Source organism: Dunckerocampus dactyliophorus, chromosome 2 (assembly GCF_027744805.1).
Source record: "Dunckerocampus dactyliophorus isolate RoL2022-P2 chromosome 2, RoL_Ddac_1.1, whole genome shotgun sequence".
NCBI classification, from domain to species: Eukaryota; Metazoa; Chordata; class Actinopteri; order Syngnathiformes; family Syngnathidae; genus Dunckerocampus; species Dunckerocampus dactyliophorus.
Window position 1 is genome coordinate 4,532,937 of NC_072820.1, and position 27,721 is coordinate 4,560,657.

General features: G+C 40.3%; 1 protein-coding gene across 2 annotated transcripts; it reads left to right on the forward strand.

Annotated features, from left to right (window-relative positions):
* Positions 1 to 27,594, forward strand: LOC129195121 (glutamate decarboxylase 1-like). 2 transcript variants are annotated; one of them, XM_054800887.1, is made up of 17 exons: positions 1 to 167; positions 716 to 835; positions 2,981 to 3,037; positions 4,115 to 4,249; positions 6,947 to 7,189; positions 11,535 to 11,625; positions 19,344 to 19,456; positions 20,785 to 20,900; positions 21,027 to 21,106; positions 21,173 to 21,227; positions 21,306 to 21,422; positions 23,345 to 23,409; positions 23,627 to 23,705; positions 23,829 to 23,978; positions 24,067 to 24,174; positions 26,274 to 26,363; positions 26,452 to 27,594. In XM_054800887.1, exons 2-17 carry the CDS (start codon positions 760 to 762, stop codon positions 26,623 to 26,625), a joined length of 1,749 nt encoding a protein of 582 aa, XP_054656862.1. In that variant the 5' UTR covers positions 1 to 167; positions 716 to 759; the 3' UTR covers positions 26,626 to 27,594. The 2 variants fall into 2 exon arrangements, with proteins under 2 accessions (XP_054656862.1, XP_054656872.1); XM_054800897.1 differs by lacking the exon at positions 2,981 to 3,037.
* The last annotated feature ends 127 nt before the right edge of the window (positions 27,595 to 27,721 follow it).

A 27,721-nucleotide genomic window follows, 5' to 3' on the forward strand; every position in this document is an offset into this window, starting at 1 on the left:
TGTGTGTGCGAACAGACCAATGGGCAGCCGGAGCTTCCTGATATAAATAAGGCATAAAAATGTTCTTGAGGGAGATCGTGTTCACTTGTGCACCGCTGGATAGGATTTGATTGGCGCGCTTCCGTGCACAACATCTACTGCGTGTGGATTCCACGACACCTGCACCGGTAAGACGTCTCTCCTTCTATCGCTCAGACACATCTATTGTGCGTAAATGTGACTGAACAATTGTTTTTTCACCTTAATTGATATTTGTGCAACCAATAACGCATTTGTTTGTGACACGCGTCAATTAAACATTCATTTTAATTGCTCTCCGTGACGTGTCTTATCCGTTTCACGTGTTATTTATACTTTCAAATGCAACTGATCCAAAAAGCAAGGTCTAATTTCACTTGATGCCATCTCTTTTTGTTATTCTTATTTATCACTATTGAGATATACTGCAGCTCTGACACGATTTAATGCCTAATTGAGTTGGAGAAATATTGCAGCCCGTTTCCGAAAGGGGTTGTCGGTGTTATCACCACACGCATTTGTCCCTTATTGTGTCAGCTCTGCCAGCGCGCAACTGTGCTTCCAAATAGGGCGTCCAAGCTGGCAAATGTGCACCATATCACCCTGCAATGTGGATGTGCATGTGCAGACTTTACCTTGCATTAAAATGTACATATATGTGATTTATTGGTGTCCACAACTCCTATTTTATTTCCAGTTGAATTGCATCCTATCTGGAGATCAGATAAAAACAAAAGAGTGATGGCCACGTCAGAACCGAGAGCCACCGGCGGGGACCAAGACCCCAACACCGCCAATTTAAGACCCCCATCCACAAGTATGTGAATACCGACCCCCCGCCCCCACCCCTCCCCGCCCGATGGTCACATGCTGTGCATGGCTGAGAGTATTTGGGTGCCTTGCTCAAAGTGCGCACACTCCATGCACTCCCTCCATCCGTCTCTGCCGCCACCCCTCCTTCTCTGTCTGCGGGGGGAAAGCGACTCTCGCCCGGGTCATTTGCTGTGTGGGCTCCGTCGTTAATCACTGCGGTTAAAAACAGAGCCATCACAGCTGCCTGTCTGTCTCTCCTGTGCTTGTCTGTCTGGTCGGGTGCAGCGGTGCGCCATACAGAAACAATGCGCCATATTTCTTTAGGATAATATTCCATCGTGCGACACATTGGCGCACTTAATTGCAGTCTTAATTACACATGTTTGGACGAGTGGGCGTTTCACACTTTTTTCCCAGCGCATTTCTGAAATATTTTCTAGACTACATTTGCAGCAGATACATTTTTCTATGCAAATATTCATCACAGTTTTTTGAATGAGCCCTTGCTGGGTTAGGATAAATATTGTATCAGTATGAATTCATTGTTCTGCCCCATGTTGCACGCTTTGGCCTTCATGCAATAGTCATGATAATTGCAGACTTTAAAAGAAGAGGATCAGGATTAGTTAGCTGTCATTTTAACTTTGTCAATATTCGTTCTTTTAGTCTGACTTGATTTGAAGCAGACGTGTTAGAATTATTGTGTTAATATTGATTCATTTTTTTCCCTGTGTGGATTTTGAGCAGTGTCAATAGTGAAGTGGTTTCCGGCTATTGTTGCATGCATCAATTAATTGTCATTCGACAATTGACATGACATTGACATGACACACTTGTCATTCGAATCGAAGCCTCTTTTTTTTTTTTTTAGAACGAATGAATATTTTGTCAATATTTTTTCACATTTTCTTCTGAGCAGATGAGTTCAAATAAATATTTCATTTTTTTTTCGACTTCATTTTGCGCAGATGAGTTAGAATTGATATTTTTGGAAAGATGTTTCGTTTTTTCTGACGCAGTTTTGAGCAGATTCGGCACAACGCAGTCAATACCGAGTATTCGTTCATTTTGTTCCGCCGTGTGTCGCATGCATTGGCGCCGATATGCAATCGAATGCAATTATTATTATCTCGCCGCGATATGCTTCATCTCGCGAGCGGTGGCTTTGCGTGTGTGCGTGTGTGTGTTTATTTGTGCAAACAAATCTGTTTATTTGATGATGTGAAAATTCGTTCTCTTTTTTTCCTCCATGATTCTGTCGCTTTGCATTTAGTCACAATGGACCTCTTCTTCGCTCATGCATGCCCACACTCGTGTGCGTGTGTGTGTGTGTGTGTGTGTGTATATGATAGACTATTATACCCGTCTGCTATATAGACTTCCGGGACCTCACCAGCTCGCTCCAGTCACACACACACACACACTGTTTTACTCAATTAATTCCCGCCCTCCTCCGTGAGCTCATTTCACGGGTGTTAATTCCCTCACCCGCCCCTTTGGCTGCTTGGTGTGTGTCTGTGTGCGCGCGCGCGAACCTATTGATTTGGCCTTATAGGTCGGAAATGTTACGACGCTATGACCAAATACGGTTCTTGGAACGAAAAAGTAAGGCTGGGCGATACCGGCAATTTCTGGTATCGATCTGGAAACCCTCCAGATCCTTGAATGATTTTTGACTTGAATTTATTCATCAGAATAAAATTTAAAGCAAAATAAGGTCAAAAGTCAGTGATGTTTTTTAACCCTACGTATTCCCCGACTTTGTAAATAATGTAACAACACAACAAGAAAACACACAATTATCTGGGGGTGGGGGGGGAGCTGCTACTGGCTTTGGTATCGTCACTATCCAAATTCGGATCGGTACGGCCTCCCCTACCAAACAGGCGCTCACTTCCCAGATACTGTATCACTCAAGCGTCTCATTCGCCGTCATTATTAGACGCTTTTCCACTTTTACACGTAGCCTACCGCCATTACACGTGCAACACGTCTTCCATATTTCAAACAAAACAAAAAAGCATGGTGGCTGTCCCGCATCCATCCACACCCCGCCTATACCGCCGCCATGCTTGGCCGGCTCTTGCATCCACCCTCCGTGCAGGCTGCACACAACCCGACATTAAAAAAAAGGTGTATTCTGTTTTAGCCTACGAGTATGCGTGGATGCATGGATGCACACGGAAACTGGGCATGAAGATTTGCGGTAAGTTGTTTTGTTTTTCATGGGCCACGTTGTAAGTATGGACACGTGCACACCTATAGTTCACCCCGGGAATCAACATCAATTAAGAGCGCGGTTGCACGCGTCACTGCAAAGTGTATCATTATTGTCCTTTTATTTTTACAGTCGGCTGTGTGCCGAATAAAGTGGCAGCTTCTTAAAATAGGCCACAGTTGAGGCAGTAGGAAGAGAACTGTCACAGTGTGTTTTCATCTTCTGAAGGTCAGTGGACATTAGCCCGTGGGTCTGATGATGAGAGATCCTCTCACCCACCCTGACCGCCCCCGGACACGAACCATGTCTACTCCATTTCACCTCCTATGCAGACAAACAACACACAGTAGCCCTTAAATACGCATACATATATTTTTAATTTAATGTCATTGTGCCATTAAAACAATTATTGACGGTTTGTCCACTGTATATAGTCATTTAATCATTTTTATATCCTATTATTGACAATATATATATTTGATAATTGCAAATAATGATCAGGGGAAATTGCGTTTTTCATTGTAAATGTGTGATTTCACATATAAGAATGCGCACTAAGGAGCTGGAAGAAATTTACGCATGTGTTTTTGTTTTTTTTTTAGTCACATTGGCGACATGCTTCCTTATTACGGGCCTTTTCACAAGCACCAATCACCGTGCAGGCCTATACAGCGACAGCAGACGTGCTCGGGTTCTGGTCATCCTTCATTAACCCTCTTTATGGGTGTGTGTGTGTGTGTGTGTGTGTGTGTGCTGGCGGTACTGGGCCATGCCTGGAAGCTGTCCTGATCACTGGGTTGATCAGTCTTGAGCTGCCATGAGTGTGTGTGTGTGTGTGTGTGTGTGTGTTTGTGCAGTTGGGGGTGTGGTCTATTTTCTATATATAGCCGAGGTTTGCTTGGCCTCCATCAGAAATAGTTTTTAGTGATGCATAACTAACTAAAGTGTGACTCTTTGGTCGTTGTTTTTTTTTAAAAAGCCATCATTATAAATATTGGCCTGCGTGTGTGAGAGACATGGAGCTGTTTGGTGATAACTCGTGCACCTCCCCGTGCAACACTCTAGGGTTCCTGCAGAAGAACAACAGCCTGGAGGAGAAGGGCCGACTGGGCCAGAAGAACCTGCTCTCTTGCGACAACAGTGACAGGGACGCCCGCTTCCGACGCACCGAGACCGACTTCTCCAACCTGTTTGCTCGGGGTGAGAAACACCGTCATCATCATCCAAAAATATTGGGAGCACATTTAACCTTTTATAGAGAAAGAAACCAGCCAATCAGATGATAAAATGACAGACAATTATATTTTGCTTTAAGTTATTTCTTTTTAACATATAATATTGATGTATTTCTTTTTTTTTTTTTTACTTTTCTGGAACTGCAACACCGTATTTTCCCTTAATGAGGGTAGACTGTAACCATCCGTCATTTTCCTCATAGAGCAGCTCAGCGTGTAAAAAGCAAATCATTCATTTCAAATGAATGCTTTTAGCATGTTGGCGCATATTGTTAGCATATCACATAAGCACATGTCTACATTTAACATGCATGAATTAATAGTTACAGTGGTGTGAAAAGGTGTTTGCACACTTCCTGATTTTTTATTTTTTCCATGCTTGTCACATTTAAATGTTTCAGATCATCAAATTAATTTCAATATTAGTCGATGACAACACAACTGACACAAAATGCAGTTTTTAAATGAACCTTTTTTTTATTAAGGGAGAAAAAAAAACATGGCCCAGTGTGGAAAAGTGAATGCCCCCCCCCCCCCCCCCCCCCCGCCCCCCGCTAAAACATTATTTAATTGAGATTAATTGAGGTCTATCAGTGTGGAAAAGGTTATAAAAAACATTTCTAAAGCTTTGGGACTCCAGCGAACCACAAATGATGAAAACATGGAACAGTGGTGAACCTTCCCAGGAGTGACCAGCAAACCAAAATGACCCCAAGAGTGCAGCGACGACTCATCCAAGAGGTCACAAAAGACCCCACAACAACATCCAAAGAACTGCAGGCCTCACTTGCCTCAGTTAAGGTCAGTGTTCATGACTCCACCATAAGAAAGACACTGGGCAAAAACGGCCTCCATGGCAGAGTTCCAAGACCAAAACCACTGCTGAGCAAAAAGAACATTAAGGCTAATCTCAATTTTGCCAGAAAACACCTTGATGATCCCTGAGACAAATGTTGAACTTTTTGGAAGGTGTGTGTCCCATTACACCTGGCATAAAAGTAACACTGCATTTCATTTCATAGAAAGACCATCATACCAACAGTAAAATAAGGTGGTGGTAGTGTGATGGTCTGGGGCTGTTTTGCTGCTTCAGGACCTGGAAGACTTGCTGTGATAAATGGAACCATGAATTCTGCTGTCTACCAAAAAATCCTGAAGGAGAATGTCCGGCCATCTGTTTGTGACCTCAAGCTGAAACCAACTTGGGTTCTGCAGCAGGACAATGATCCAAAACACACCAGCAAGTCCACCTCTGAATGGCTGAAGAAAAACAAAATGAAGACTTTGGAGTGGCCTAGTCAAAGTCCTGACCTGAATCCTATTGAGATGCTGTGGCATGACCTTAAAAAGGCGCTTCATGCTGGAAAACCCTCCAATGTGGCTGAATGACAACAATTCTGCAAAGACGAGTGGGCCAAAATTCCTCCCCAGCGCTGTAAGAGACTCATTGCACGTTATCACAAACCCTTGATTGCAGTTGTTGCTGCTAAGGGTGGCCCAACCAGTTATTAGGTTTAGGGGGCAATCACTTTTTCACACAGGACCATGTAGGTTTGGATTTTTTTCTCCCTTAATCATAAAAAGTTTCATTTAAAAACTGCATTTTGTATTCAGTTGTGTTGTCATTGACTAATATTTCAATTAGTTTGGTGATCTGAATCATTTAAGTGTGACAAACATGCAAAAAAATAAGAAATCAGTAATGAGGGCAAACACTTTTTCACACCACTTTACTGTATGTTCCTGTACCACCAGCAAATGGTGAAAAATGTGAGTAATTGATACGAAAATGTCCATTTTTGACACACGGTTTCCTGCTAGTTGATTTTGACGTGCTCTTCTGATTTCAGATAAACTTTTGCAATAAAAGTGACTGTTCTGATTGTCTGCCCTAAATATGCCTCACACACTGAAGTAGGGTTGTCAATTGATTAAAATATTTAATCCCAATTAATCACATTTCGTCCATAGTTAACTTGCAATTAATCGCAATTAATCACACATAGAGAGAGGTTTTTATCCATAAGAAGTAGGGATGTAAATGTCTTTGTGGTAAACGCTTCCATACGCATCTAGATACATGAGTTACGATACTAATCAAAAACTTTGTATTTTAAAAACAGACCAATTTGATACAGTGTACAAACGATACGATTCAATTCGATATGATTCAACAGCATCTGCCAGCGCTATGAAACGAAACTTACCATTCAAAATACCCTTTTCTTTGCTCAATATTTGCTCGGTGTGTGCCGAGGATGAAACAGGACGTGTGCTTGTTAATCGCGCGTCCAAAAAAATGAGCGCCGTTAAAGGAAACTTCTGTTATCCCCTTAACTTTGACAGCCCTAATTTAAAGCATAAAATGCATAGGTACTCACCACTAATCAAAACAGCATACTATGGTGCGTTCAAAGACCACCCAATAAAGTGCAAAATTTCAACACTGAAAAAAAATGTGTAAAAATTGTGTGATTTTTCTAACAGTGGTACATGTCACCTGCATTATCGCATATTTATAATAATTATTACCAACTTATGGATCATGAAACGTTTCCTGCAGAAAAACAGCCTATGGTTGGAGAAACATTCAAAAATTAAAATTTTCTGACCAAAACCCCACCAATGTTCATCATTCTCATATTTCCTTGCGCCTTCCCAGACCTGCTGCCTGCAAAGAATGGAGAAGAACCGACCATGCAGTTCTTACTGGAGGTGGTTGACATCCTTACCAACTACGTGAAGAAGACCTTCGACCGCTCCACCAAGGTGCTGGATTTCCACCACCCTCACCAGCTCCTGGAGGGCATGGAGGGCTTCAACCTGGAGCTGTCCGACCAGCCGGAATCTCTGGAGCAGATCCTGGTGGACTGCAGAGACACGCTCAAATATGGCGTCCGGACAGGTAGGAAATAAATGTAGAAAAAGTCAACGACATACATTCCTGGATGGGCTACTGTGATAATCGGGTGACGTAAAGGCGAAGGCATCATCATGTGTTTGCAGCCCCACTGCCTTATTTATGGCACCCGTGCTAATAACGCACTCCCCCTGCTCTCTCATCGGACTTATTAAAGCAAGCGTTGCCTGAGGGCGTCTTGACACGGCCTGTTTGCAGCTGTTAAAACGACAGCGCCTAAACCGTCCCTTGGGATTTAATACCGTACATCACTCGGTGTCCGCTTCGCTTTTAACTCGGAGATTCATGTTTGCTTTCCCACATACGGCTGAGAATTTAGGAGCTGTCCGCGGTGCTGAAACACTTTTCTTCTTTGCTGTACGGTGCACGTCCAGTATAGGCACTTCATTGGGCACCCGTAGACTGAAAGGATGCGTTGATCTTTTGTAAAGCTATATGCTAAAAAGCTACATAGCTTTCAAGAAAGAACTGCATCTCGGCTTTGTAATATACTGCAGGTAAAAAAGCTTATTATTACTATCATTAGTATCAATCTTTTTTTCACCATTTTTGCTGTCCTTTTTAAATTTTCTTAAATTCTTCTTAAATAATCTGAGTACATTTTCTTCTTGTAATACTATGACTTTGTTCCCAAAATATTTTGACTTTATTCTAATAAGATTTTCTGGTGTTTGTTTCTCATTTTATGACTTCAAACAATGACTTTTTCTTTAATATTTTAACTGTATGCAACAAAGATGACATTATTTTTCCTTGTAATTCTAGTTTATTCTCACACAATTTTCTCGTTAGAATACATCTTTTTTCTTGTTAAATTTCTGCTGCTGGTTTTTTTGTTGTTATTTTCCAACTATTTCAACTTACTTCTTGTCAATTTTCTTCTCGCAATTCTGACTTTATTCTCGTAAAATCAGAACTTTTTCCCCACCCCGGTTTTTTCCAAAAGTTATAAATTAATTCTTAGTTTTGGTTGTTTTTCATAATATTACGACTTTTTTCTTTAAAATGACAACTCTATGCTAATAAAATGACATTTTTCTTCAAAATATTACAAGTTTATTCTTGTTTAATTGCAACTTTTTTCTCGTTAGAAGATGACAGTTTTCTCTTAATATTTTGACTTTATTGTTGGAAAATTTCTGCTGTTTTTTCCATTTCTGCTGTTGTTTTTTCCCAACTATTTCAACTTTCTTCTTGTAAATGTTCTTCTAGTAATTATGACTTTATTCCCAAAATATTTTGACTTTATTCACATAAGATTTTCTTGAGTTTGTTTCTCATATTATGACGTCAAACAATGATTTTCTTTAATATTTTAATTGCATGCTACAAAAATGACATTATTTTTCCTTATAATTGTTGTTTATTCTCATAAAATGTTCTCATTAGAATACATCCTTTTTCTTGTTAAATTTCTGCTGGTTTTTTTTCAATTTTTGCATTCTTTTGCATTCAACATTCTTCTTGGAATTTTTCTTCTCGTATTTATGACTTTATTCTCGTAACATTACGAGTTTTTCCCATAAAATTGAGACTTATTTTGTCGCTAGAGTACGACTTTTTTCATGTTAAATTTCTGCAGTTTTTTCCCATTTAGCTGCTGTTTTTGTTTTTTAATTTTCCAAATAGTTCAACTTTCTTCTTCTATTATGACGCTTTCGTCCCATAATATTTTGACTTTATTCTCATAAAATAACTTCTTCCGCAACCCAATTTTCCAAAAATTGCAGCTTCTTTCTTTGTTTTGTTTGTTTCTCATAAGATTAAGTCTTCTGTCTTTAATATTTCAAGTCCATGTTACTAAAATGACTCAAATTGCTTCGTTTTTCTCACTAGAAGATTACATTTTTCTCTTCCTACTTTGACTTTATTCTCGTAAACTCTTGTTATATTTCGACTACATCCTCCTGACGACCAGGAAAAAAAATATTTCCCAGTCACATTTATTTTGAAATTCCCCAATCTTTGCAAAGTAATTGGAATGCTGAAAAAGAATTTTTTGAAACAAAAGTTCTTCTTTGGAAGCTATGATGTGTCCTCTACAGTGGACATCGCAACCTCATACTTTGTTGGCGACCAGTTAGTCCAACAGAAAATATCAAAAAGTCAACATGAGAAAGAGTTCAACGCAAACATAAATCATCTCTTTTCTTGTGAGATTCTTTGGTGTGATACTTCAACTCAATCAAGCAATCCCCTTTCTTGGAAACACAAAGGAAAACTTTGTGCACATACGGTATGTTCTATTTGATGCATGTGTTTCGTCCGCCATCTGTGGAAGATGGATGGCACCAGAAGTGTCTCAGAGCTGCACTTGGCTGCGGCTTCCACTTTTGACGTGGGGGAGTGTCGTCATCTTAGCGTCACTTGTGATTCCTGCTTGGGCTCGAGTGATTCACTCTTCACCAAGGAGCAGTTTGACGTCAAGGAACTTGGGTGGTTTCTTCCGCAGAAACTGGCAGTCACTCTTCTACTGAAGCCATGAGTTGGTGATTGCCAGGTCAAAAAAGTGGAAAACTGCACGCATTGTCCATTTCCTAGTGCGAGAGGCCATCCTGTCCTGTAGAAACTCAACATTTGGTCGACCAAGTCCACACCACCCATGTCGGTGTTGAACTCGGGAATTGCCGGTGACTTGACACCTGGACAAATGTTCTCTGCGTGCGTCCTGAGGTTCAGTCCCATAGGCAGACGATGCCATGACCGCTGGCTTGTTGTCCAACCAGCTTATGACAGCAAGTTCAGGTGTGCTTCGTCTCACCCCCATCTCTGACGACGGCTCTTCCTTTCTTTCTGAAGGGCTTATCCCCTACCATCTTGCAGCACTTTTGGAAATCCTGTTATTCATCAAGGTTCCGGTCCCTGTCAGCCCTTTTGTCATCAGGGCGTCAAGGAGGTCGATTGTTGCAAAGTACCTGTCAAGGAACAGGTGGGTGCCTTGGGGAACACACTCTGCCAAATGAAGAACAGCTGGTTCTCCAATACACTTTCCTTCTGTAACTACCAAGGTAACCTCGCTTCTTCTTTCCTCATGTGAAACATCAAGGTCGTTGGCGATCTTCATGAAACAACTACAAATGTCCACTACAGAGGACACTTTTTCAAGACGTAACTACCAGGCTCAACACTTCATGTTTTCTTAAGAGACTCATGGAAAACACGCCAACAACGTTTCAAGCCAAATTATAAGCCTTACTTTTCCTCTTGCCATAAAAGGTGCCTGCGCTCAGGGGAGCCATTTTCTTTTATGATGTAATCAAAGGTAACAAAGCTCCACCCCTTCACATTTGGCTTCACTCGAAAGCTCTAAATGTCTGAATGAATGAATTCAGTTGTGTGACGAGGGTGAGAGATACTCAGGTTTACCAATGTCCACTGCTGGTAGTCAGGAGGAGGTCAGCTATATGCTGCGAAAATGAAGGTTTTGGGGTTTTTTTTTGAAAATTGAGACTTATTTTCTTGTCAGAATACGACTTTTTTCTCATAAAAGTTCTGCTGTTTTTTTGTTCTTTTTTTTTTTTACTTTCAAATAGTTCAGTATTCTTCTTGTAAAATCTCTTCTCATATTTCTGACTTTATTCCCATAATATTTTGACTTTATTCTCATAATATCATAACTGTTTCCACAACACGATTTGCCAAAAATTGCATGACATTTTTCTTGTAATATTTTGACTTTCTTCTTGAAATATTTCTGCTTTCTGCCATTTCTGCTGTTTTTTTCCCCCAACTATTTCAAAGTTCTTCTTGTAAACATTCCTCTCTTATTTATTCCGTCATTCTTGTAACATTATAACTTTTTCCGCAACCTAATTTTCCTACATTTTTTTGTTTTGACCCCGTCTTTTTTCTTTAATATTTCAGCTTTATGCTTCTAAAAGAATGTTATTTTTAAAGTTTATTTTTACCTCATAATATTACTTTTTTCATTTAATATTTTGACTTTATTCCTGTAAAATTACTACTGTTTTTTTCCTCTTAGTTTTCTTGTTAAATACATTTTCAGAATGTGCCGTGGACCCCAAAAAAAAACAGCGTCAAAGGGCCGCACTTTAGAGAGCCCCGGATCAGACGGCGTGGCCAGCTACTTACTATGTGAGCCGACCAGCGACACATTTACATTTCCACCCACGACTGCATTCGAGCTGAAGGCGTTTTGATGCTGTGTGTGCAAGGACCTTGGAGTCTAAATGGCTGTCGTACTTTAACCTTGTTAACAGAGTGGTAAACCAATCTATTTAGGTTTTATTGCCCGGGGGATCACATTAACACAAAATGTGAGCTAAGTAGGACACATAAGACAATTAAACACCGTTTGTTTCCCTCTCAGGTCACCCTCGCTTCTTCAACCAGTTGTCCTCAGGCCTGGACATCATCGGCCTTGCCGGAGAGTGGCTCACCTCCACCGCCAACACCAACATGTAAGTCACACGCTCTCATCCTTACTGGCGTGCTTGTGTGTATCCATCGATGGAACCCCCCTCTGCATGCCGTGACACAATGTGCACTTTGTAGGCCGCTTGTCTCAGCGCAGCCCTGCCAGTTATTGTAAACGTGAGTTTTTTCCCCTGTAGAGACCAGAGGGAATTGATAGAAGGTTGGCAGCCGCTGTGCTGCACTGTGTGTGTCTCAGTCGGTCCAGCCTCAGGGGTGGTTAGATTGCATATTGATCTCAGGTCACAGTTACACGGAGGCCTCGTCTGATAGAGGGCATGAGCCACATCGGCACAGACACACCCACACTCATGCAAACCCCCAATAAACACATTCATGCTAGTGTGTCATGTCAGAATGAAGAGACGCTTGCACTTCAAAAATATATACTGCATATATGACAGGTGATAAGTGAATTTCTGGAAAGTAAACGGGCCAAAAACCCGTTTACGACCTTCTAAATACGTTTTTTAACATTATTAGAGCCCTCTAGATCTGAAATAACACCCCTATAGTCACCTTTATACTCGTATTACACAATATAGTAAACATAATAAGAGAAAATAAGACATAATATAAACCAGGGGTGTCCAAACTTTTTCCAGCGAGGGCCACATAGTGAAAAATGAAAGGACGCAAGGGCCACTTTGATACATTATTGTGTAAACCAACACAGATATATGCTAAGAAGCTACAGGTATATGTAGCTCAAGAAAAAAAATTAACCTTTGTAATATGGGTGAAATGCTACTAAAAATGAAGTTTTTTTCCATAATAATACGAGTTTATTCTTCAAAAAATGCAACTTTTGTTCTTCGTTCGATTATGACATTTTTTCTTAATATTTTGACTTTATTCCCGTAAAATGACAGCAGTTTTTTCCATTTCTGCTGGTTTTTTGTTGTTTTTTTCAACCATTTAATTTCAGCTTTCCTCTTATAAATTTTCTCTTTATATCTTTTAAGAAGAATGTATTTTTTCTTTATTTCGACATTGTTACTAAAATTATATTTTTCCTCATTTTAGAAGTTTATTCTCATAAAATTGCAACTTTTCTCTTAATATTTTGACTTTACTCTGGTCAAATTTCGGCTCTTGATTTTTTTGGGGATAATTTTCAAAATACTTAAATAAAAATATAAATAAATTTAAAATATAAAATAATTTTCTGCTTGTATATTTTCTTCTCCTAATATTTTGACTTTATTCCCATCTTATAAAAAACAGCCAAAAAGTAATGTAAGGAGAAACACTCCATAATAATAATAATAATAATAATAATAATAATAATACACTTTTTCACTGATAAAATGAATAAATATATTTTATATGTGTATTGTTTGGGTTGGTTTAAAAAAAAAAAAAAAGTAAAATCGTCCCCCGCATCTTATGATGTTTTCGTAAGGGGCCCTTAGTGGAAATAGTTTGGACACCCCTGATCTAGAGGATTCAGCGAGAGTTCCATCCAAGTACCATCCATCCAAACACGGGGTGACGTGTACTGCCGCCGTAAAATAGAAAGACGGATGGCGTAGAGCACACATGCCAAATATGTGACTGCCGAAAGATAGGCTGACCGCACATGCTTAGAACCAACTGCGTTTCCGGTAGACGGTACGTCCTGCAGTGGCTATTGTCTCATCAATGTGACATTACTGACACCTAGTGGCCGGTGTGGAATACTACATATCATTGCAACGTCTTTGAATGCCTTATATCTCTATTTTAGTTCATTTATGATGGAAAATGCTTAATTTTGTCCAAAATTTGGGCCTTTACAGTCTTATTACTGAATATATTAGACGTTATAAGGGAATATAAGACATATAAGACATAGATAAGACATAATATGAACTCACACATCAGCGTTGCCAGGTGTGCTTACTATAAGCCACTTAGGGGTTGTTTTTTTTTAGTAAAATGGCTTACAAATGTCCAAGTTCCCTGTTGTTTTGGGCTCGTTTTCACTGTCACACACACCCCTAGTCTACGGTTGGTTTCATTTGATGTGCTTACTGCACGCTTACATAGCAATAATACTTATGTACTTGTACATTATATTTACACACACACAATTCTTACACACAGCCACTAGCCTGTGGACGTGTTCCATGATGATGATAATGCTACGTTAGGTCCGCGTACCCAGGCCTTGGTCTTTGAATGCGTGAGTATAGCGCGTTTTCTGAATGCGATATATTTGTACACGAGCTCATTTAGCCATTTTCAAGCTTGAAAATGCTTAATTTAGGCCAAAAACACGTAAAATCTGCTCAAATATACAATCTTGTTAACTAATAATAGGCTGAAGCTAATTTTACACTTCTATTTATGTCAACTTTCATGAACTTTCTTACTTATAGGAACATCATTTTTAATGAAGTTGCTAAAATGCGAAGAATAGCACACCCACGGATGCAAATATCTGGATCAGTCTATTGATTACATGCAAGTGGTGCAGATACCCACTGTTACATTAATACTTTGTGCAAATTGTTCGGTTTACACTCCTGCACATGATGGTGGCAATGATTGGGTGTAGCGCTACCCCAGCATGCGAGGTTGTGTCCAAAGTGGGGCCGTGCGGCACAGTCTAGATTTAACATTTTAACAAGAAAACAAAAAAAAAAAAACATTTTTTTTAAAAATCACAAATGAAAAAAACAGCAGTAATTTTACAGGACTAAAGTCCAAATATTAAGAGAAAAAAGTTGAAATCCAGCAAGAAAAAAGTCGAAATTTCATGAGAATGAGGAAAAATAATGTTCTTTTAGTAGATAAAGCTGAAACTGTTTTTATTTTTATTTTTTAAGTTGTAATATTATGAGAAACAAACAAAACAACGAATAAAGTTATGATTTTTGGAAAATTAGGCTGCAGAAAAAGGTTAAATATTAAATATTATGGGAATAAAGGCATAATTAGGAAAAGAACATTTACGGGAAGAAAGTTGAAATAGCTTCGGGGAAAAAAAAAGAATGATGTAATCTCTGGAAAACTGAGTTGGGGAAAAAGATATTATGATATTATGATATTATGATAAAGATATTATGAGAATGAAGTCAAAATATTATGGAAATAAAGTCATAATCATGAGAAGAAAATGTAGGGGAGAAAAGAAGAAATTTTACGAGAAAAAGTCGTATTTAAACGAGAAAATATGTCGCACTTTCATGAACATAAACTCGCAACATTATGAGGAGTAAATGTCATTTTAGTAGTCGAAATATTTAACAAAAAATAGATATTTTTTTAAAAGTTGTAATACTAGGAGAAACAAACAAAACAAAAGCCGAAGCCCCGGCTGAACTAAATACAGTCAAACCTTGCCGGTTTTCACACGATTCGGTTGTCATCGCATATTTTCGCTAAAATTTTGCCGCGGTTTTCGTCCGATATTGCACGTAACGAACCAGTCTGTTTGCCCTAAACTGTGTCGTTCTTGGAAATCAAGCGCCCAAACAAAGCGCCCTAAACCTGGCTGACTTGTCGGACGAGCTTTTTTTTTATTGAGTGCGGCTGCTAAATAACCCACCATGGGGCCAAAGGAAGTGGCGAGCGCCGGCAATTTGATTGAGAACGTGAGAAAAATTACCTTCTAGTTTGATCTCGGCAGGATGTACGGGAAGTCCACATTGGTAATTATTTGTCATTATTTTCGGCATGTAAAACTAGAATTATTCACTGTATTTGTGATTATTTTGGGGCGTCTAGAAGGGCTTTACATTCTTTCTTGTGTTCCACTGTACACCCCTAATTACAAATCATAGACGGGTGTGTTCCCGAGCTCCCTCTGACCAGAGTAAACAGGAAACGGACGTAACAAAACAAAAGCACAGTCCCATAAATGATGGCAGAAACGGAGAAAAACCAAAGCGAAAAGTCCAAACATGCCACAACTAAGAGAAACGGCCATTCAGTGGCCAACAAAAGGAGCAGTGCGACGTATCCTGAATATTAAATATGCAGCTGTCATTTATTTGACTCGCTGGGCTGAGGAATAAAAGATCAAGGTAGAGATAATCAGCACAAATGGAGGCACTTCATTTATCCCATTTCTCAAATCATTAGTCATGACACCACCCCATCTTCTGTATCGCACACATCCAGCCTGGCGGTCCCAGATTCAGCAGCAAAGCTTTCCGGTCCATTGACTGCAGGCTCATTGTGAGCTGGTCTTAGCTGATAGGCCAGCTGGGCCCCACACTGTCACACAATGTCCTCAGGCATCACGCAAAACCCTGTCGCACTGTGGAAAGAGCCCGCCGCGGCTCCCCGCGGAGCGCTCCGTTGTCCCCCCCACCCCATGGATACTGTCGGACTCGGCGGTGCTTTAAGGCGCCGAGGGGAAGAGTGACGTCGCGGGTCATGAGGGTTGTTCATATAAAAGACACACAAAGAGACACTCACACACACACACACACACACACACACACACGAGTGCCCTTGATGATGGTAATAAGGGCATTTAGAGGCTGTCCCTGGAGACGGGCAGGTGACTGAGGAGTAATTTTCACCCTCAAAAGACCAATGATTGGCTCTGATTGTGATAATCATCACCATTATTGTCATTACAGCGTGAAATGGCTCTCAAGGAGGAGAATTTGGACGAGGTTTTGGAATATCATGCGTGCTGTGTGTCTTTCTTTCTTTTCTTTTTGGTAACTCAGCGTTCCCCCGCTACATCGCGGCTCACCTTTTGCGGATGAAATTTAGCATATGTTTTTTTAGTAGCGTATGAACGCGCATTGTGTTGTGCATCCTTGTGGTGTATTAAAGCCACCTATGGGTGCTCTGTTGTATGTGTCTGTTATTGTATCCACCTCATCTCAGCGTGTTTAAGTGCCTGTACCACTATATTAGGAACCCGCAGTAGCCGGCTTAATATAGAGACACAGCAGTCCTCATTGGCTATAAAGGAGAACCCGCCCAGTGTGTTCTGCGTCCTGATTGGCTTGTAGACCATTGTCAATCAATCTCCTTTGTGCCGACGCTAGCAAACTAGCTAACAGCGAGAGCTGCTTGCCAACCACCAATAAACAATGGAAGAAGAAGAAGAAGCTAACCAGCTAAATGAATCTCCGGTTGAAAGAGTAGGACGAGGAGGAGGACGACGGCAGGAGGAATATGTTTTAAGAAGGATACAAAAACGCTGCAGCCGAAAGGCGCCTGGACGAAGCACTGTCAGAGGAGTGAAATACGCGTGAGTCACTTCATAATTTCTTGTCCGACCTCGTAGACTGATCATTAAAATTCAAACAAAATTTGAACTCAAGTGTTTAAAATGTGATAAAATGTTAATGCCTGTCTGAGAAAGTGTATGGTGAGGGGTTTTACAGCCTTAAAACATATATAATCATTGTAAACAAATAAAGTTGGCGACTTTGACGATTTCACTTATCGCGGGCTATTTTGGGAACGAGGGATAAATGAGGCAACACGGCACAGTAATCCCTCGTTTGTCACAATGAATCCATTTTTTCCTCAGTTTGCGCATAGAAAACCTGTTTACAACCTTCTAAATATGAGTTTTAACATCATTAGAGCCCTCTAGACATGAAATAACACCCCTATAGTCACCTTTACACTCGTATTACCCAATGTAGTTGACACCATAACTCGTGCTTGTGCGTGTTGCTGTAAATGTGTTCCGTTGCTAGGGGAGCTGAGCGGGGGAAGGACAGGAAGTGAAATCAGGGGTTCAGAGTTAGTTTGGCGTGGGTTACGGCCGCAACGGTATCCCGTCTTATTGTGACTGTTGTGAGATAATTCAAACCTGCAATAAAAGCCTGTTGTTCTGGCGATGAAGTCTGGTGCTTGTGTGTCTCACGGAACATTACAGGAACATTACTGACACGTAGCGACCAGCATAGAGTACTACATATCATCACGTTTTTGAATGCGTCTTCTGAATGCCTTATGTTTATTTTGAATTCATTTAGCCATTTTTATGCTTGAAATTTGCATAAATATGCATATTTTTAATTAAATGATTCAATACCAAAGACGTATTTATACGTTTTTATAAATGCGAACACCTGACCTCAACAACGTATTTATATGTCTTTTACGCGTTTTTGCGTGAGCGGCAAAAAGAGGCGATGACGCAACTCTCCACAAATGCATTTCACTGCAGAGCAATTTTAAGCCATAAAAACGGCCACGAGGTGGCGGAAGTGCATTTGGTAAGAGCTCGGCAGGGACCAAGTGAACGGAAAAATCGCACACAACAGGAAGGAGGAAGTGGGAGAGCGTGGAGGAGTGTAGCGTGCACAAGGTTACGCATTGTAGGGACATTTTATGCATGCGTGCACACACATAGTTCAGTTCCAAATGTGAAAATTGTAAATAGTTCATGGTGTTATATTTGTAAATAAAGTGTTATTTTGATGTAAAACAACCCCTTTTTTGTGTTGTTTATGTTGGTACAGTTGTTTAGATACTTGAGCTGTCGCAAAAGCCAAAAATATTTGTGTCAAAGTGAAAGTTATGCTTGTGAAAGTTATCTTTTCACCGAAAGCTGGTTTTCTCCCATTTTTAGTCAGGAACTGATATTTTCCTGAAACGCACCAATGTTCTACTGCTGATTACTAAAGAACAGAAAAACGTAGAAGCCAACTTTTTTTTCCTGATGAAAGACGGGAGTCTAGTCTTTCCTTTGGTAGGTTCCACGTCTACATAGCCATAGAACACAATATTCTGTGTGCCTTGAAATATCAGTCAAAATCATCTGAAGGGGTTGTCTTTTGACAAATGGCTGGGATTGAATGAGTTAATAATAGGCCTTATTCAACAATGAAACAGCATTAATATATTTTTGAAAACCCGTGATAGAGTGAAGCTGCGAAATTCGAAGCACAAAGTGTATTTCTTCTCATATACAGTATATATTTTTTAAATCCCCGCTGTCCTTTCTGTGTCCCCTCGTCCAAGTCATCCCCTCTCCCTCCCTCTTTCTTTGTTTTCCCAGCCCCCCCCCCCCCGTCTTTATCTCGCCTCTTGCACCCGAGCCGCGCAAAACACAAAAGCCGTTCCTCTGTCGCAGAACATGCAGAGTAATTGCGGACGAGGTGTTTTTCCAGTGGTAACGGTGGCGCTCTAAGTGGCCCCATTACCAGGAGGGATCAGCCAGTGTGGGAGGTGTGGGCTTGCGGGACACGTTTAGCCTACTTTCACTCATCCTGGACCGCTTTAGTTGAGCAGCACACCTTCATCTCCTGTGACTTCTGGTCTTTTTATTTCAAAAAGGTGGCGTTATCATCAGTTTTTGTGTATGATGCAGACAACACACACACACACACACACACGGCGTTGTGTTATCTGTCCCAAACACACGCCGATGTCCTCTCGGACTTGCCGCTGAGGCCTGGCAGGATTGACAGATAGCCATCACAGCTTTGTGTGCTTTAATTAAACTACTGAGGGATTTCACAAGGCATTTGAATATGAATGTTTGCTGCCTATAAGTCTCCTATCAGGCGCTTTAATTAGCTCAGTCAGTCGGCACGGGCACCAATTTAGGCTCTGCCGATGGAATTATAGAGGAGCTAATGGAAAACCAATGTGTGTGTGTGTGTGTGTGTGTGTGTGTGTATACATACCAAACAGTCTCTTTTTCTCACGTCAGTGCAATCGTTAGACTGAGATGTTGCAGTGACGCCCCGTGATGTGCTGATGCCAGCATTTTAAACCACACGATTGACAGGTTCACCTACGAGATCGCGCCAGTGTTTGTGTTGATGGAGCAGCTGACGCTGAAGAAGATGAGGGAGATGATTGGCTGGCCCGGCGGAGAGGGAGACGGCCTTTTCTCACCAGGTCAGCCGAGAAATACATGGAGTGTTATTGGGTTAGAAAGGATGATTTATTCATACCACATTGTGCTGTATAATATCAATAAAGGCAATCACTGTGATGACTGAGGGCCCTAGAAAATAGTAAAAAAAAAAGCGGCATTTTTCCTGCTCGGGCCTAAAGCAGGGGTGTCCAAACTTTTTCCACCAAAGGCCACATTCTGAAAAATGAAAGGATCCAAAGGCCACTTTGATATTTTGTAAAACAACTCATAGGGTGCTAAGAAGCTCCATGTAGCTCAATAATAAACTGCATTTCAGCTTCGTAATAGAGGTAAAATGCTACTAAAAATGAAGTTTTTATGAGTTTATTCTTGTAAAATTATGACTTTTGTCCTTCATTAGATTATAACTTTTTTTCTTAATATTTTGACTTTATTCCTGTCAAATTAGAGCTGTTTTTTCTGCATTTCTGCTGGCTTTTTTAAAATTTAACAACTATTTAATTTCAGCTTCCTTCCTGTAAATTTTCTTCTCGTAATTATAACTTTATATCTTTGAAAAAAAATGTTTTTTTTAATTTCAACATTGTTACTAACATTATCTCATATAAAATTATCTTATTTAAAATAAATGAAAACATGTAAGAATGTGAGTCTGAATGATTGTTTGTCTCTATGTGCCCTGTGATTGGCTGGCAACCAGTCCAGGGTGTACCCCGCCTGTCACCCAAAGTCAGCTGGGATAGGCTCCAGCATGCCCCCACGACCCTAATAGAAAATGGATGGATGGGTGATATCACTACAAAAAAAATGTCATTTTATTACAAAACATATCTGTTTTTGTTTTAGGAAAAAGTAGGGTTTTTTTGAAAGGAAAAAATTTCATTCATTAAAGAAAATCACTAATTCATAAAAGAAAAAATAAAATACAATAAAAATATATGAAAAAAGTTGTAATATTATGAGCGAAAAAAAAGACAAAAGCTGCTTTTTAACAAAAAAAAATTTTAAAGACAAAAATATAAATGTCAGTCGACCTGGCACAGTCTCATTTTAGGTTCCCTCGAAAACAGAGGAACATTTGTCATTTGCCAATCAAGGACAAAACCTACCAGGAGCCAGGAACCTATCAGGGCCACACAGAAATGGAAAAAATAAAAATACATGGAGAAAAAAAGTCCAAAAAGTTGCAATTTATGAGGAAAAAAAGCTGCTTTTGAACATTTTTCATTTATTCAACAAAAAAAAAAACATCAGTGTGGCCCTAATACTGATTTATAAATAATAATAGAAACGTCGTCTTACCCGCCGCATTCACACATTAAACGTTGGCGTCTCTTCTGCTCAACAGGGGGCGCCATTTCAAACATGTACAGCGTGATGATCGCGCGTTACAAGTACTTCCCAGAGGTCAAGACCAAAGGCATGTCTGCAGCTCCACGCCTGGTTCTCTTCACATCTGAACACGTGAGTCACATGAAACGTAACAAAACATCTGCTTGGAGATTTGAATAGCTGCCATTAAGCCCCACAAGCTCGAGTGACTGCGTCAGTAAGGATCATGTTTTTACCGCGTGTGTGTTGTTCCTGCAGAGCCACTACTCCATAAAGAAGGCCGGTGCTGCTCTTGGTTTCGGCACTGAGAATGTGATTCTGTTGAGCACAGATGAGAGGTAACAAAATGCACGTATTCATTTAAAAAATGCATCAGTGCAGTCAAACATGGTACATTCTTTCAGGGGGAGGGTCATTCCTGCTGATCTGGAAGCCAAGATTATTGACGCTAAACAGAAGGTTGGGCCTTTTGTCTCCGCTGGGCGGCCCGTTGCACGTTTCTCTGATCTGAGATTGTCGTGTTTGCTTCTCCAACAGGGTTACGTGCCGCTGTTTGTCAACGCCACGGGTGGCTCCACTGTCTACGGAGCCTTTGACCCGATCAACGAGATCGCTGACATCTGCGAGAAGTACAACCTGTGGCTCCATGTTGACGTGAGCAGAAGCGATCATCATTTCTGGGGGTGCATGGCGTAATTATCGGGCCGATATCAGGGAATTACCACATCGACGTTCATTCATTCATTCAATCCCAGCCATTTTTCAAAACTCAACCCCTTCAGTACCGTCCATTTTGGACAATTTTGGCTGACTTTTCAAGGCACACAGAATATTGTGTTCCGTGGAACCGACCAGAAGAAAGATTAGACTCTCGTCTTGCATCAGGAACAAGAAGCTTGTTTCTACCTTTTCCCGTTCTTTAGTAATCAGCAGTAGAACATACTGTAGGTAAGTTTCAGGAAAATATCAGTTCCTGACTAAAAAAAGGAGAAAAACAGGTTTTTGTGAAAAGATGCTGCACATTTCAAGCATCACTTTCACTTTGACACCATTTTTTTTGCTTTTGTGACAACTCAACAATCTAAACAACTATAAAGAACACAAAAAAGGGTTGTTTTACATCAAAATAACAACTTATTTGCAAATATAACACCATGAAGTATTTACAATTTTCACAATTGGAAGTAAACGGTGTGTGTGCACGTGTGCACGCGTGTGCATGAGTTAAAATTCCCCTACAATGCGTAACCTTCTGTACCTTCTCTTCCACTTCCTCCTTGCTGTCCAGTGTTTTAATACATGCCGAGCTCTTATGAAATGCACTTCTGCCACCTTGTGGCCTTTTTTATGGCTTAAAACTGCTTTAAAAAGGGGCATCTATTTATTAGTGTGCAGTTGCGTCGTCACCTCTTTTTGCCTCTTGCGGAAAAAAACGTAAAAGACTTATAAATACATCTTTGGGATCAGGCGTTCGGGTTTATGAAAACGTTTGAATACGTCTTTGGTATTGAATGAACATTTGGAACTAAACTTCCCTACAAAGCGTAACCTTCTGGACGCTCTACTCCTCCACGCTCTTCCACGTCCTCCTTGCTGTCGAGTGTGTTTTTACATGCAAAAGATCCATGCCGATCTCTGCCACTTAGTGCCGTTTTTAGAGCACTAAAATTACTCCATGGACATCTCCTTCAGTGGGGAGTTGCATTAGCGCCTCTTTTAGCCTCTCCCACAAAAAAACATAAAAGACATATAAATACGTGTTTGGGACTGAGCGTTCGGGTTTAAAAAAAAAAAACTATAAATAGCTCAGATAACCAATAACTAAAAAAAAAAAAAACGCTCCAATGAGGCGAAATTACCCTTATTGCGCGGGTGAGCAAATCAAGCGCCCCTTTCTTTTCCTGCATGCAATGTTAACGGCCTGTTGTAACTTCCCCTGAGCTCACTTGTAAACAAATATTCGCTTTAAGAGGAAGGACGTTATGCCAAATGCTTTGCGGTCCCACCGAGCACACACACAAACCATATCAGCCACCTGTAGCGCCGGCACCACGGTGTTTGAAAAGCGCAAAAGGTTTACAGAGAGCTCTGTGGCATCACACCGGCTGCTCTGAGCGTGTGCCCGAATACAGTGCACCTTACCGGGCCACCCAGGTGGCTCTTCCCGCTCTATACTCCGCGTCTCCTAACCTCCATAGCAGCATGCCAGCTGCTCGGAGCGTGTGTCCAAATATAGTGCACTTTGCTGGACCACAGCTGGTGGCTCCCTCCCCTCTATACTCTGGTTCTCCTGATAGTAGTGATGTCATGATATTTCATGAAGACAAGTCAACAGGTGCAGTTGATCAAATCACAAATTTGTTCAAGTCCTTCTTACCTCCAGGTGTGCACTAGCTATAGTTAAATATACATTTTTAAAAACTAGATATGATAATATGAATTATTGGTTATCGGTATCATATCGGTCTCGAGAAGCAGAAGGTTATCGGTATCAGTTTGAAAGAAAAGATATCATGCATGTCTAGTAATTCCTGTCGTTATTGCCTTTGTGTAACGGTGCTGTCTTGTCTCCATAGGGCGCGTGGGGCGGCGGACTGCTGATGTCCAGGAAGCACCGCCATAAGCTCAACGGAATTGAGAGGTAAATGCGATGCATAATGTCTAACCTCAACATTTAGCCTATCAAATGCGGGACGTTTTGCTAATAGGTTGCATATTTAGCCACTAAAGCCATGGACATTTTTTTTAATCACTCATACACAACCCACATACAAATGATTCATTACAATGTGCCCGCAAGGCATGCTGGGTACTCCAGCGGTGACTCCTCATTGGCATATCTTGTTTCAACTTTGCAGGGCAAACTCGGTCACATGGAACCCTCACAAGATGATGGGTGTGCCTCTGCAGTGTTCCGCCATCCTCGTCAGAGAGAAGGTACAGGACACAAACATCAGCGCTTTGGCAGCCGGTGTAGCATCAGAACACAAACGCTCAGTCATCTTGACATATTTCCACCACGAGCTGAGGATCTACAGAGAAATGTGTGCCTGTTTGCAGGGACTGATGGGAGGGTGCAACTCCATGTGTGCTGGGTATTTGTTCCAACCGGACAAGCAGTACGACGTCACGTATGACACCGGAGACAAAGCCATCCAATGTGGGAGGCATGTGGACATATTTAAGTTCTGGCTCATGTGGAAGGCCAAGGTAATACGACCTACCTTTACAATGTGCATGTTAATTGGTTCTGCGGCCATGGCATGACTACAGTGAGATGCTGTGTTTCTCCTCACAGGGCACCATCGGGTTTGAGCAGCACATCGACAGGTGCTTGGATCTGTCTCAGTACCTGTACAACAAGATCAAGAACAGAGAGGGGTACCAGATGGTGTTTGATGGAGTGGTAAGAGGGACTATTTTTCTTATTTACTGTCGTTGTGCCCTTGTTGTGCCTCCCCCAGGCGTGCATTGTTGTTTTTATTTTATTTGCACTTTTATTTAAGTCATTTTAATGTTCTTTTATTTTTTGTACTTAGTCATTTTTTGTATTATTATTTTTTACACTTTTATTTACTGTAAGTCATTTTTATTTTTTACACTTAGTCATTTTTTGTATTATTATTTTTTACACTTTTATTTAAGTCATTTTTATTTGTATTGTTTTTTTACACTCATATTTAAGTACTTTTAATTCATTTTTATTTTTTTACACTTAGTCATTTCTTGCATTATTACTTTTTACACTTTTATTTAAGTCATTTTTATTTTGAAAAAAATTTTTACACTCATATTTAAGTCATTTTAACTAATTTTTATTTTTTACACTTGGTCATTTTTTAACACTTTTATTTAAGTCATTTTTATTTTTATTGTTTTTTCATACTCATATTTAAGTCATTTTAACTAATTTTTATTTTTGACACTTGGTCATTTTTTGCATTATTTTTTTACACTTTTATTGAAGCCATTTTTATTTGCATTATTTTTTTACACTTTTATTTAAGTCATTTTTATTTTTTACACTTAGTCATTTTTTGTATTATTATTTTTTACACTTTTATTTAAGTCATTTTTATTTTTATTGTTTTTTTACACTCATATTTAAGTACTTTTAATTCATTTTTATTTTTTTACACTTAGTCATTTCTTGCATTATTACTTTTTACACTTTTATTTAAGTCATTTTTATTTTGAAAAATTTTTTTACACTCATATTTAAGTCATTTTAACTAATTTTTATTTTTTACACTTGGTCATTTTTTGCATTTTTTTTTACACTTTTATTGAAGCCATTTTTATTTGCATTTTTTTTTTACACTTTTATTTAAGTCAATTAATGTTTTTGTATTTAAGTTAATTAATGTTATTTTTGTCACTTTTATTTAAGTCTTTTTTCTAATGTATTTATTCATTCCTTCATTTATTTATTTGTAAATGTTTTTGTTTTTTTAAATTGCCTGTCATCTTTTGAAACATTAATTCCATGTCCAACGTGCTATTTTAGAGGAATATACTAAATCATTTTGTCAAGGAAATGAGGAAGAAAATGATAACGGCACGCATACAAATAAAGCATAAATTAAAATCAAATATCAAAAAGACGAAAAAATCAGATATATTACTTGAAGTCAGACATGAGTTGTGTGTTACATATTTTCATGGAATTTTTTTCATTTGCTGTTTGGGACCGACTCAGAATGGATCCGCGACCCACCAGTTGAGAACCACTGCTCTATTTGTTCCATCTACCTTGTCTCTCTATCTCAGGGGTCGCCAACCCGTCGATCTTTGGGACTTATTCGGTTGATCGCTGTTGTAAATTCACTAATTATACGTTTAGTGCGGGCACTGTTCAGGGCGGACGTTTTGTTTTTTACGGCAGCTAATGCTGCTTCTTATCCGGGCAGCTGCTGCAGAAATGCGCTTATATGGTTATGTCTGGAGGGTAGATCTCGCCTAGGTTCATGGCCGAGACCAGGGATCTTGGGCTCACAAAGGTTGGTGACCACTGCCCTATCTCAACCCAGTTGGTCAAGACAGATGGACACCCCACAAAGCATGTGCTCTGTTTGAGGTGTCCTTTCTTAGAGGGAGTTTTTCCTTCAGACCAGACGATAAAATCACAGCCGTGGGCCTCAAATGGCCCCTGGGCCATACTTTGGACACCCCTGGCATCAGGAACATACCTGTGAGGCTGAATAGGCTAAATTAACATAATAGGGCAGCGAGTCCAACAAGCAAGTTACTGGGAGGCAAATTCACCGAGCTCCCGATCTCATTCCACATCACTGAATCCATCCTCGGTTGTCACAAGCCGAGAGCGCCCTCTCACGGCTGTCAAGGGTAAAAAGATGTTAAATTCTATATATATTTTTGTATATAAGTCACAGGACCAGCCAAACTATGAAACAAATGTGACTTATAGTCCAGAAAACACAGTAAATAAAATGTAATTGAATTGAATTCACCAAGCTGTTGTGTCTCGTTCTTTTGTGTCTGCAGCCCCAGCACACCAACGTTTGCTTCTGGTACATCCCACCCAGCCTGAGGGCCATGCCGGAGAGCGAGGAGAGGCGAGAAAAGCTCCACAGGGTGAGACACGTGTCAGCCTCGTCACCACTGAACGCCAGTCATCCTACCGCAGGCTCTCCATCCTTACTTCCTTTTCTCTCATTGCCAGGTCGCACCAAAGATCAAGGCCATGATGATGGAGTCAGGGACCACAATGGTGGGCTACCAGCCTCAGGGTAACAAAGTCAACTTCTTCCGCATGGTCGTCTCCAACCACGCGGCCACTCAGTCTGACATCGACTTCCTCATTGACGAGATAGAGAGGCTGGGTCAGGACCTGTAGACCACCTTTAGGCGCCACCGGTGTTCTTTGTGTTGTATTTCTATGGCGCATCATTCTGACCAAACTCAACAAAAACACTGCAAGACTGCCCCCCCTGCCCCCCAACACACACACACGTGTCCTCCTGTAGGCGTATGACCACATAGTTCCAGGTAACTGATGGATGCGTGCGTGTGTTCAATCTCGTGTCATTTCATGTTGATTGTGGTTCAATACGTAAAAGCACAGATCTAACAAAGTGTCATGAGGCGATTCTTCTAAAGTGTGCGTATAGTGTTACGAAGGGATGCTCTTCATTGACGATAATAACGAACACATGAGCACGGCATAGCCAATAAGTGTAATAAGCTGAGAGGAACCCCCTTCTGTCACCAAACGTCATGTTCTCCCTCATGGACAATGAAACGATGGCTGTGAATACTTTCACGTTTCCAAAATGCTGGCTCATTGTCTGTTTCATATGCAATCGTGTGATACCCGTGCGTGTTCTTAAATAATATCTATGAATATTTGATTACATATAGATTTAGAAGAAAGAAAAGATTCAAATTCAGGTATATTTTAATGTATCTTCATGTGTAGTTCATGGTGATGATTTGTACATGTAAATCACAGGACTGTGACTTTGTCGGCCAAAGAAAGAGAACTGAGCGGAAATAGCGCGAGTCATTATTCCTCGTGTGTAACTCACTCGATGTTTGTAAGACGTGATCTCTTGACCCTCAACGGCGATGCAATTTTTATTGTGCGCTTCTTTCTGTGATTGTGAGTCTTTGAATGTCTGAGGCGACCGACGGGCCGTTCCGACAGGATGGAGAAAGACGTCTACTGTTTATGTTCCTCTGGCTGGTCTTTTCATTTAGCGAGACGTACGAGGTTGCGAGAATGTACTCTCTCTCGTATCTGTCGGAATTCTAATGCATTTACTGTAATATAGTATATTTATTGTAATACATATTAACTGTATTCCCAGTATTATGGGAGCTCAGTGGAATATCTTGTTCAAGGGGTTCCTGTTTGTGTCTTTGCACTATGTTCACCTTTCCTCCATTGTAAATGGACGTGTATGAATTCTATAGAGTTATTTAACAAAACC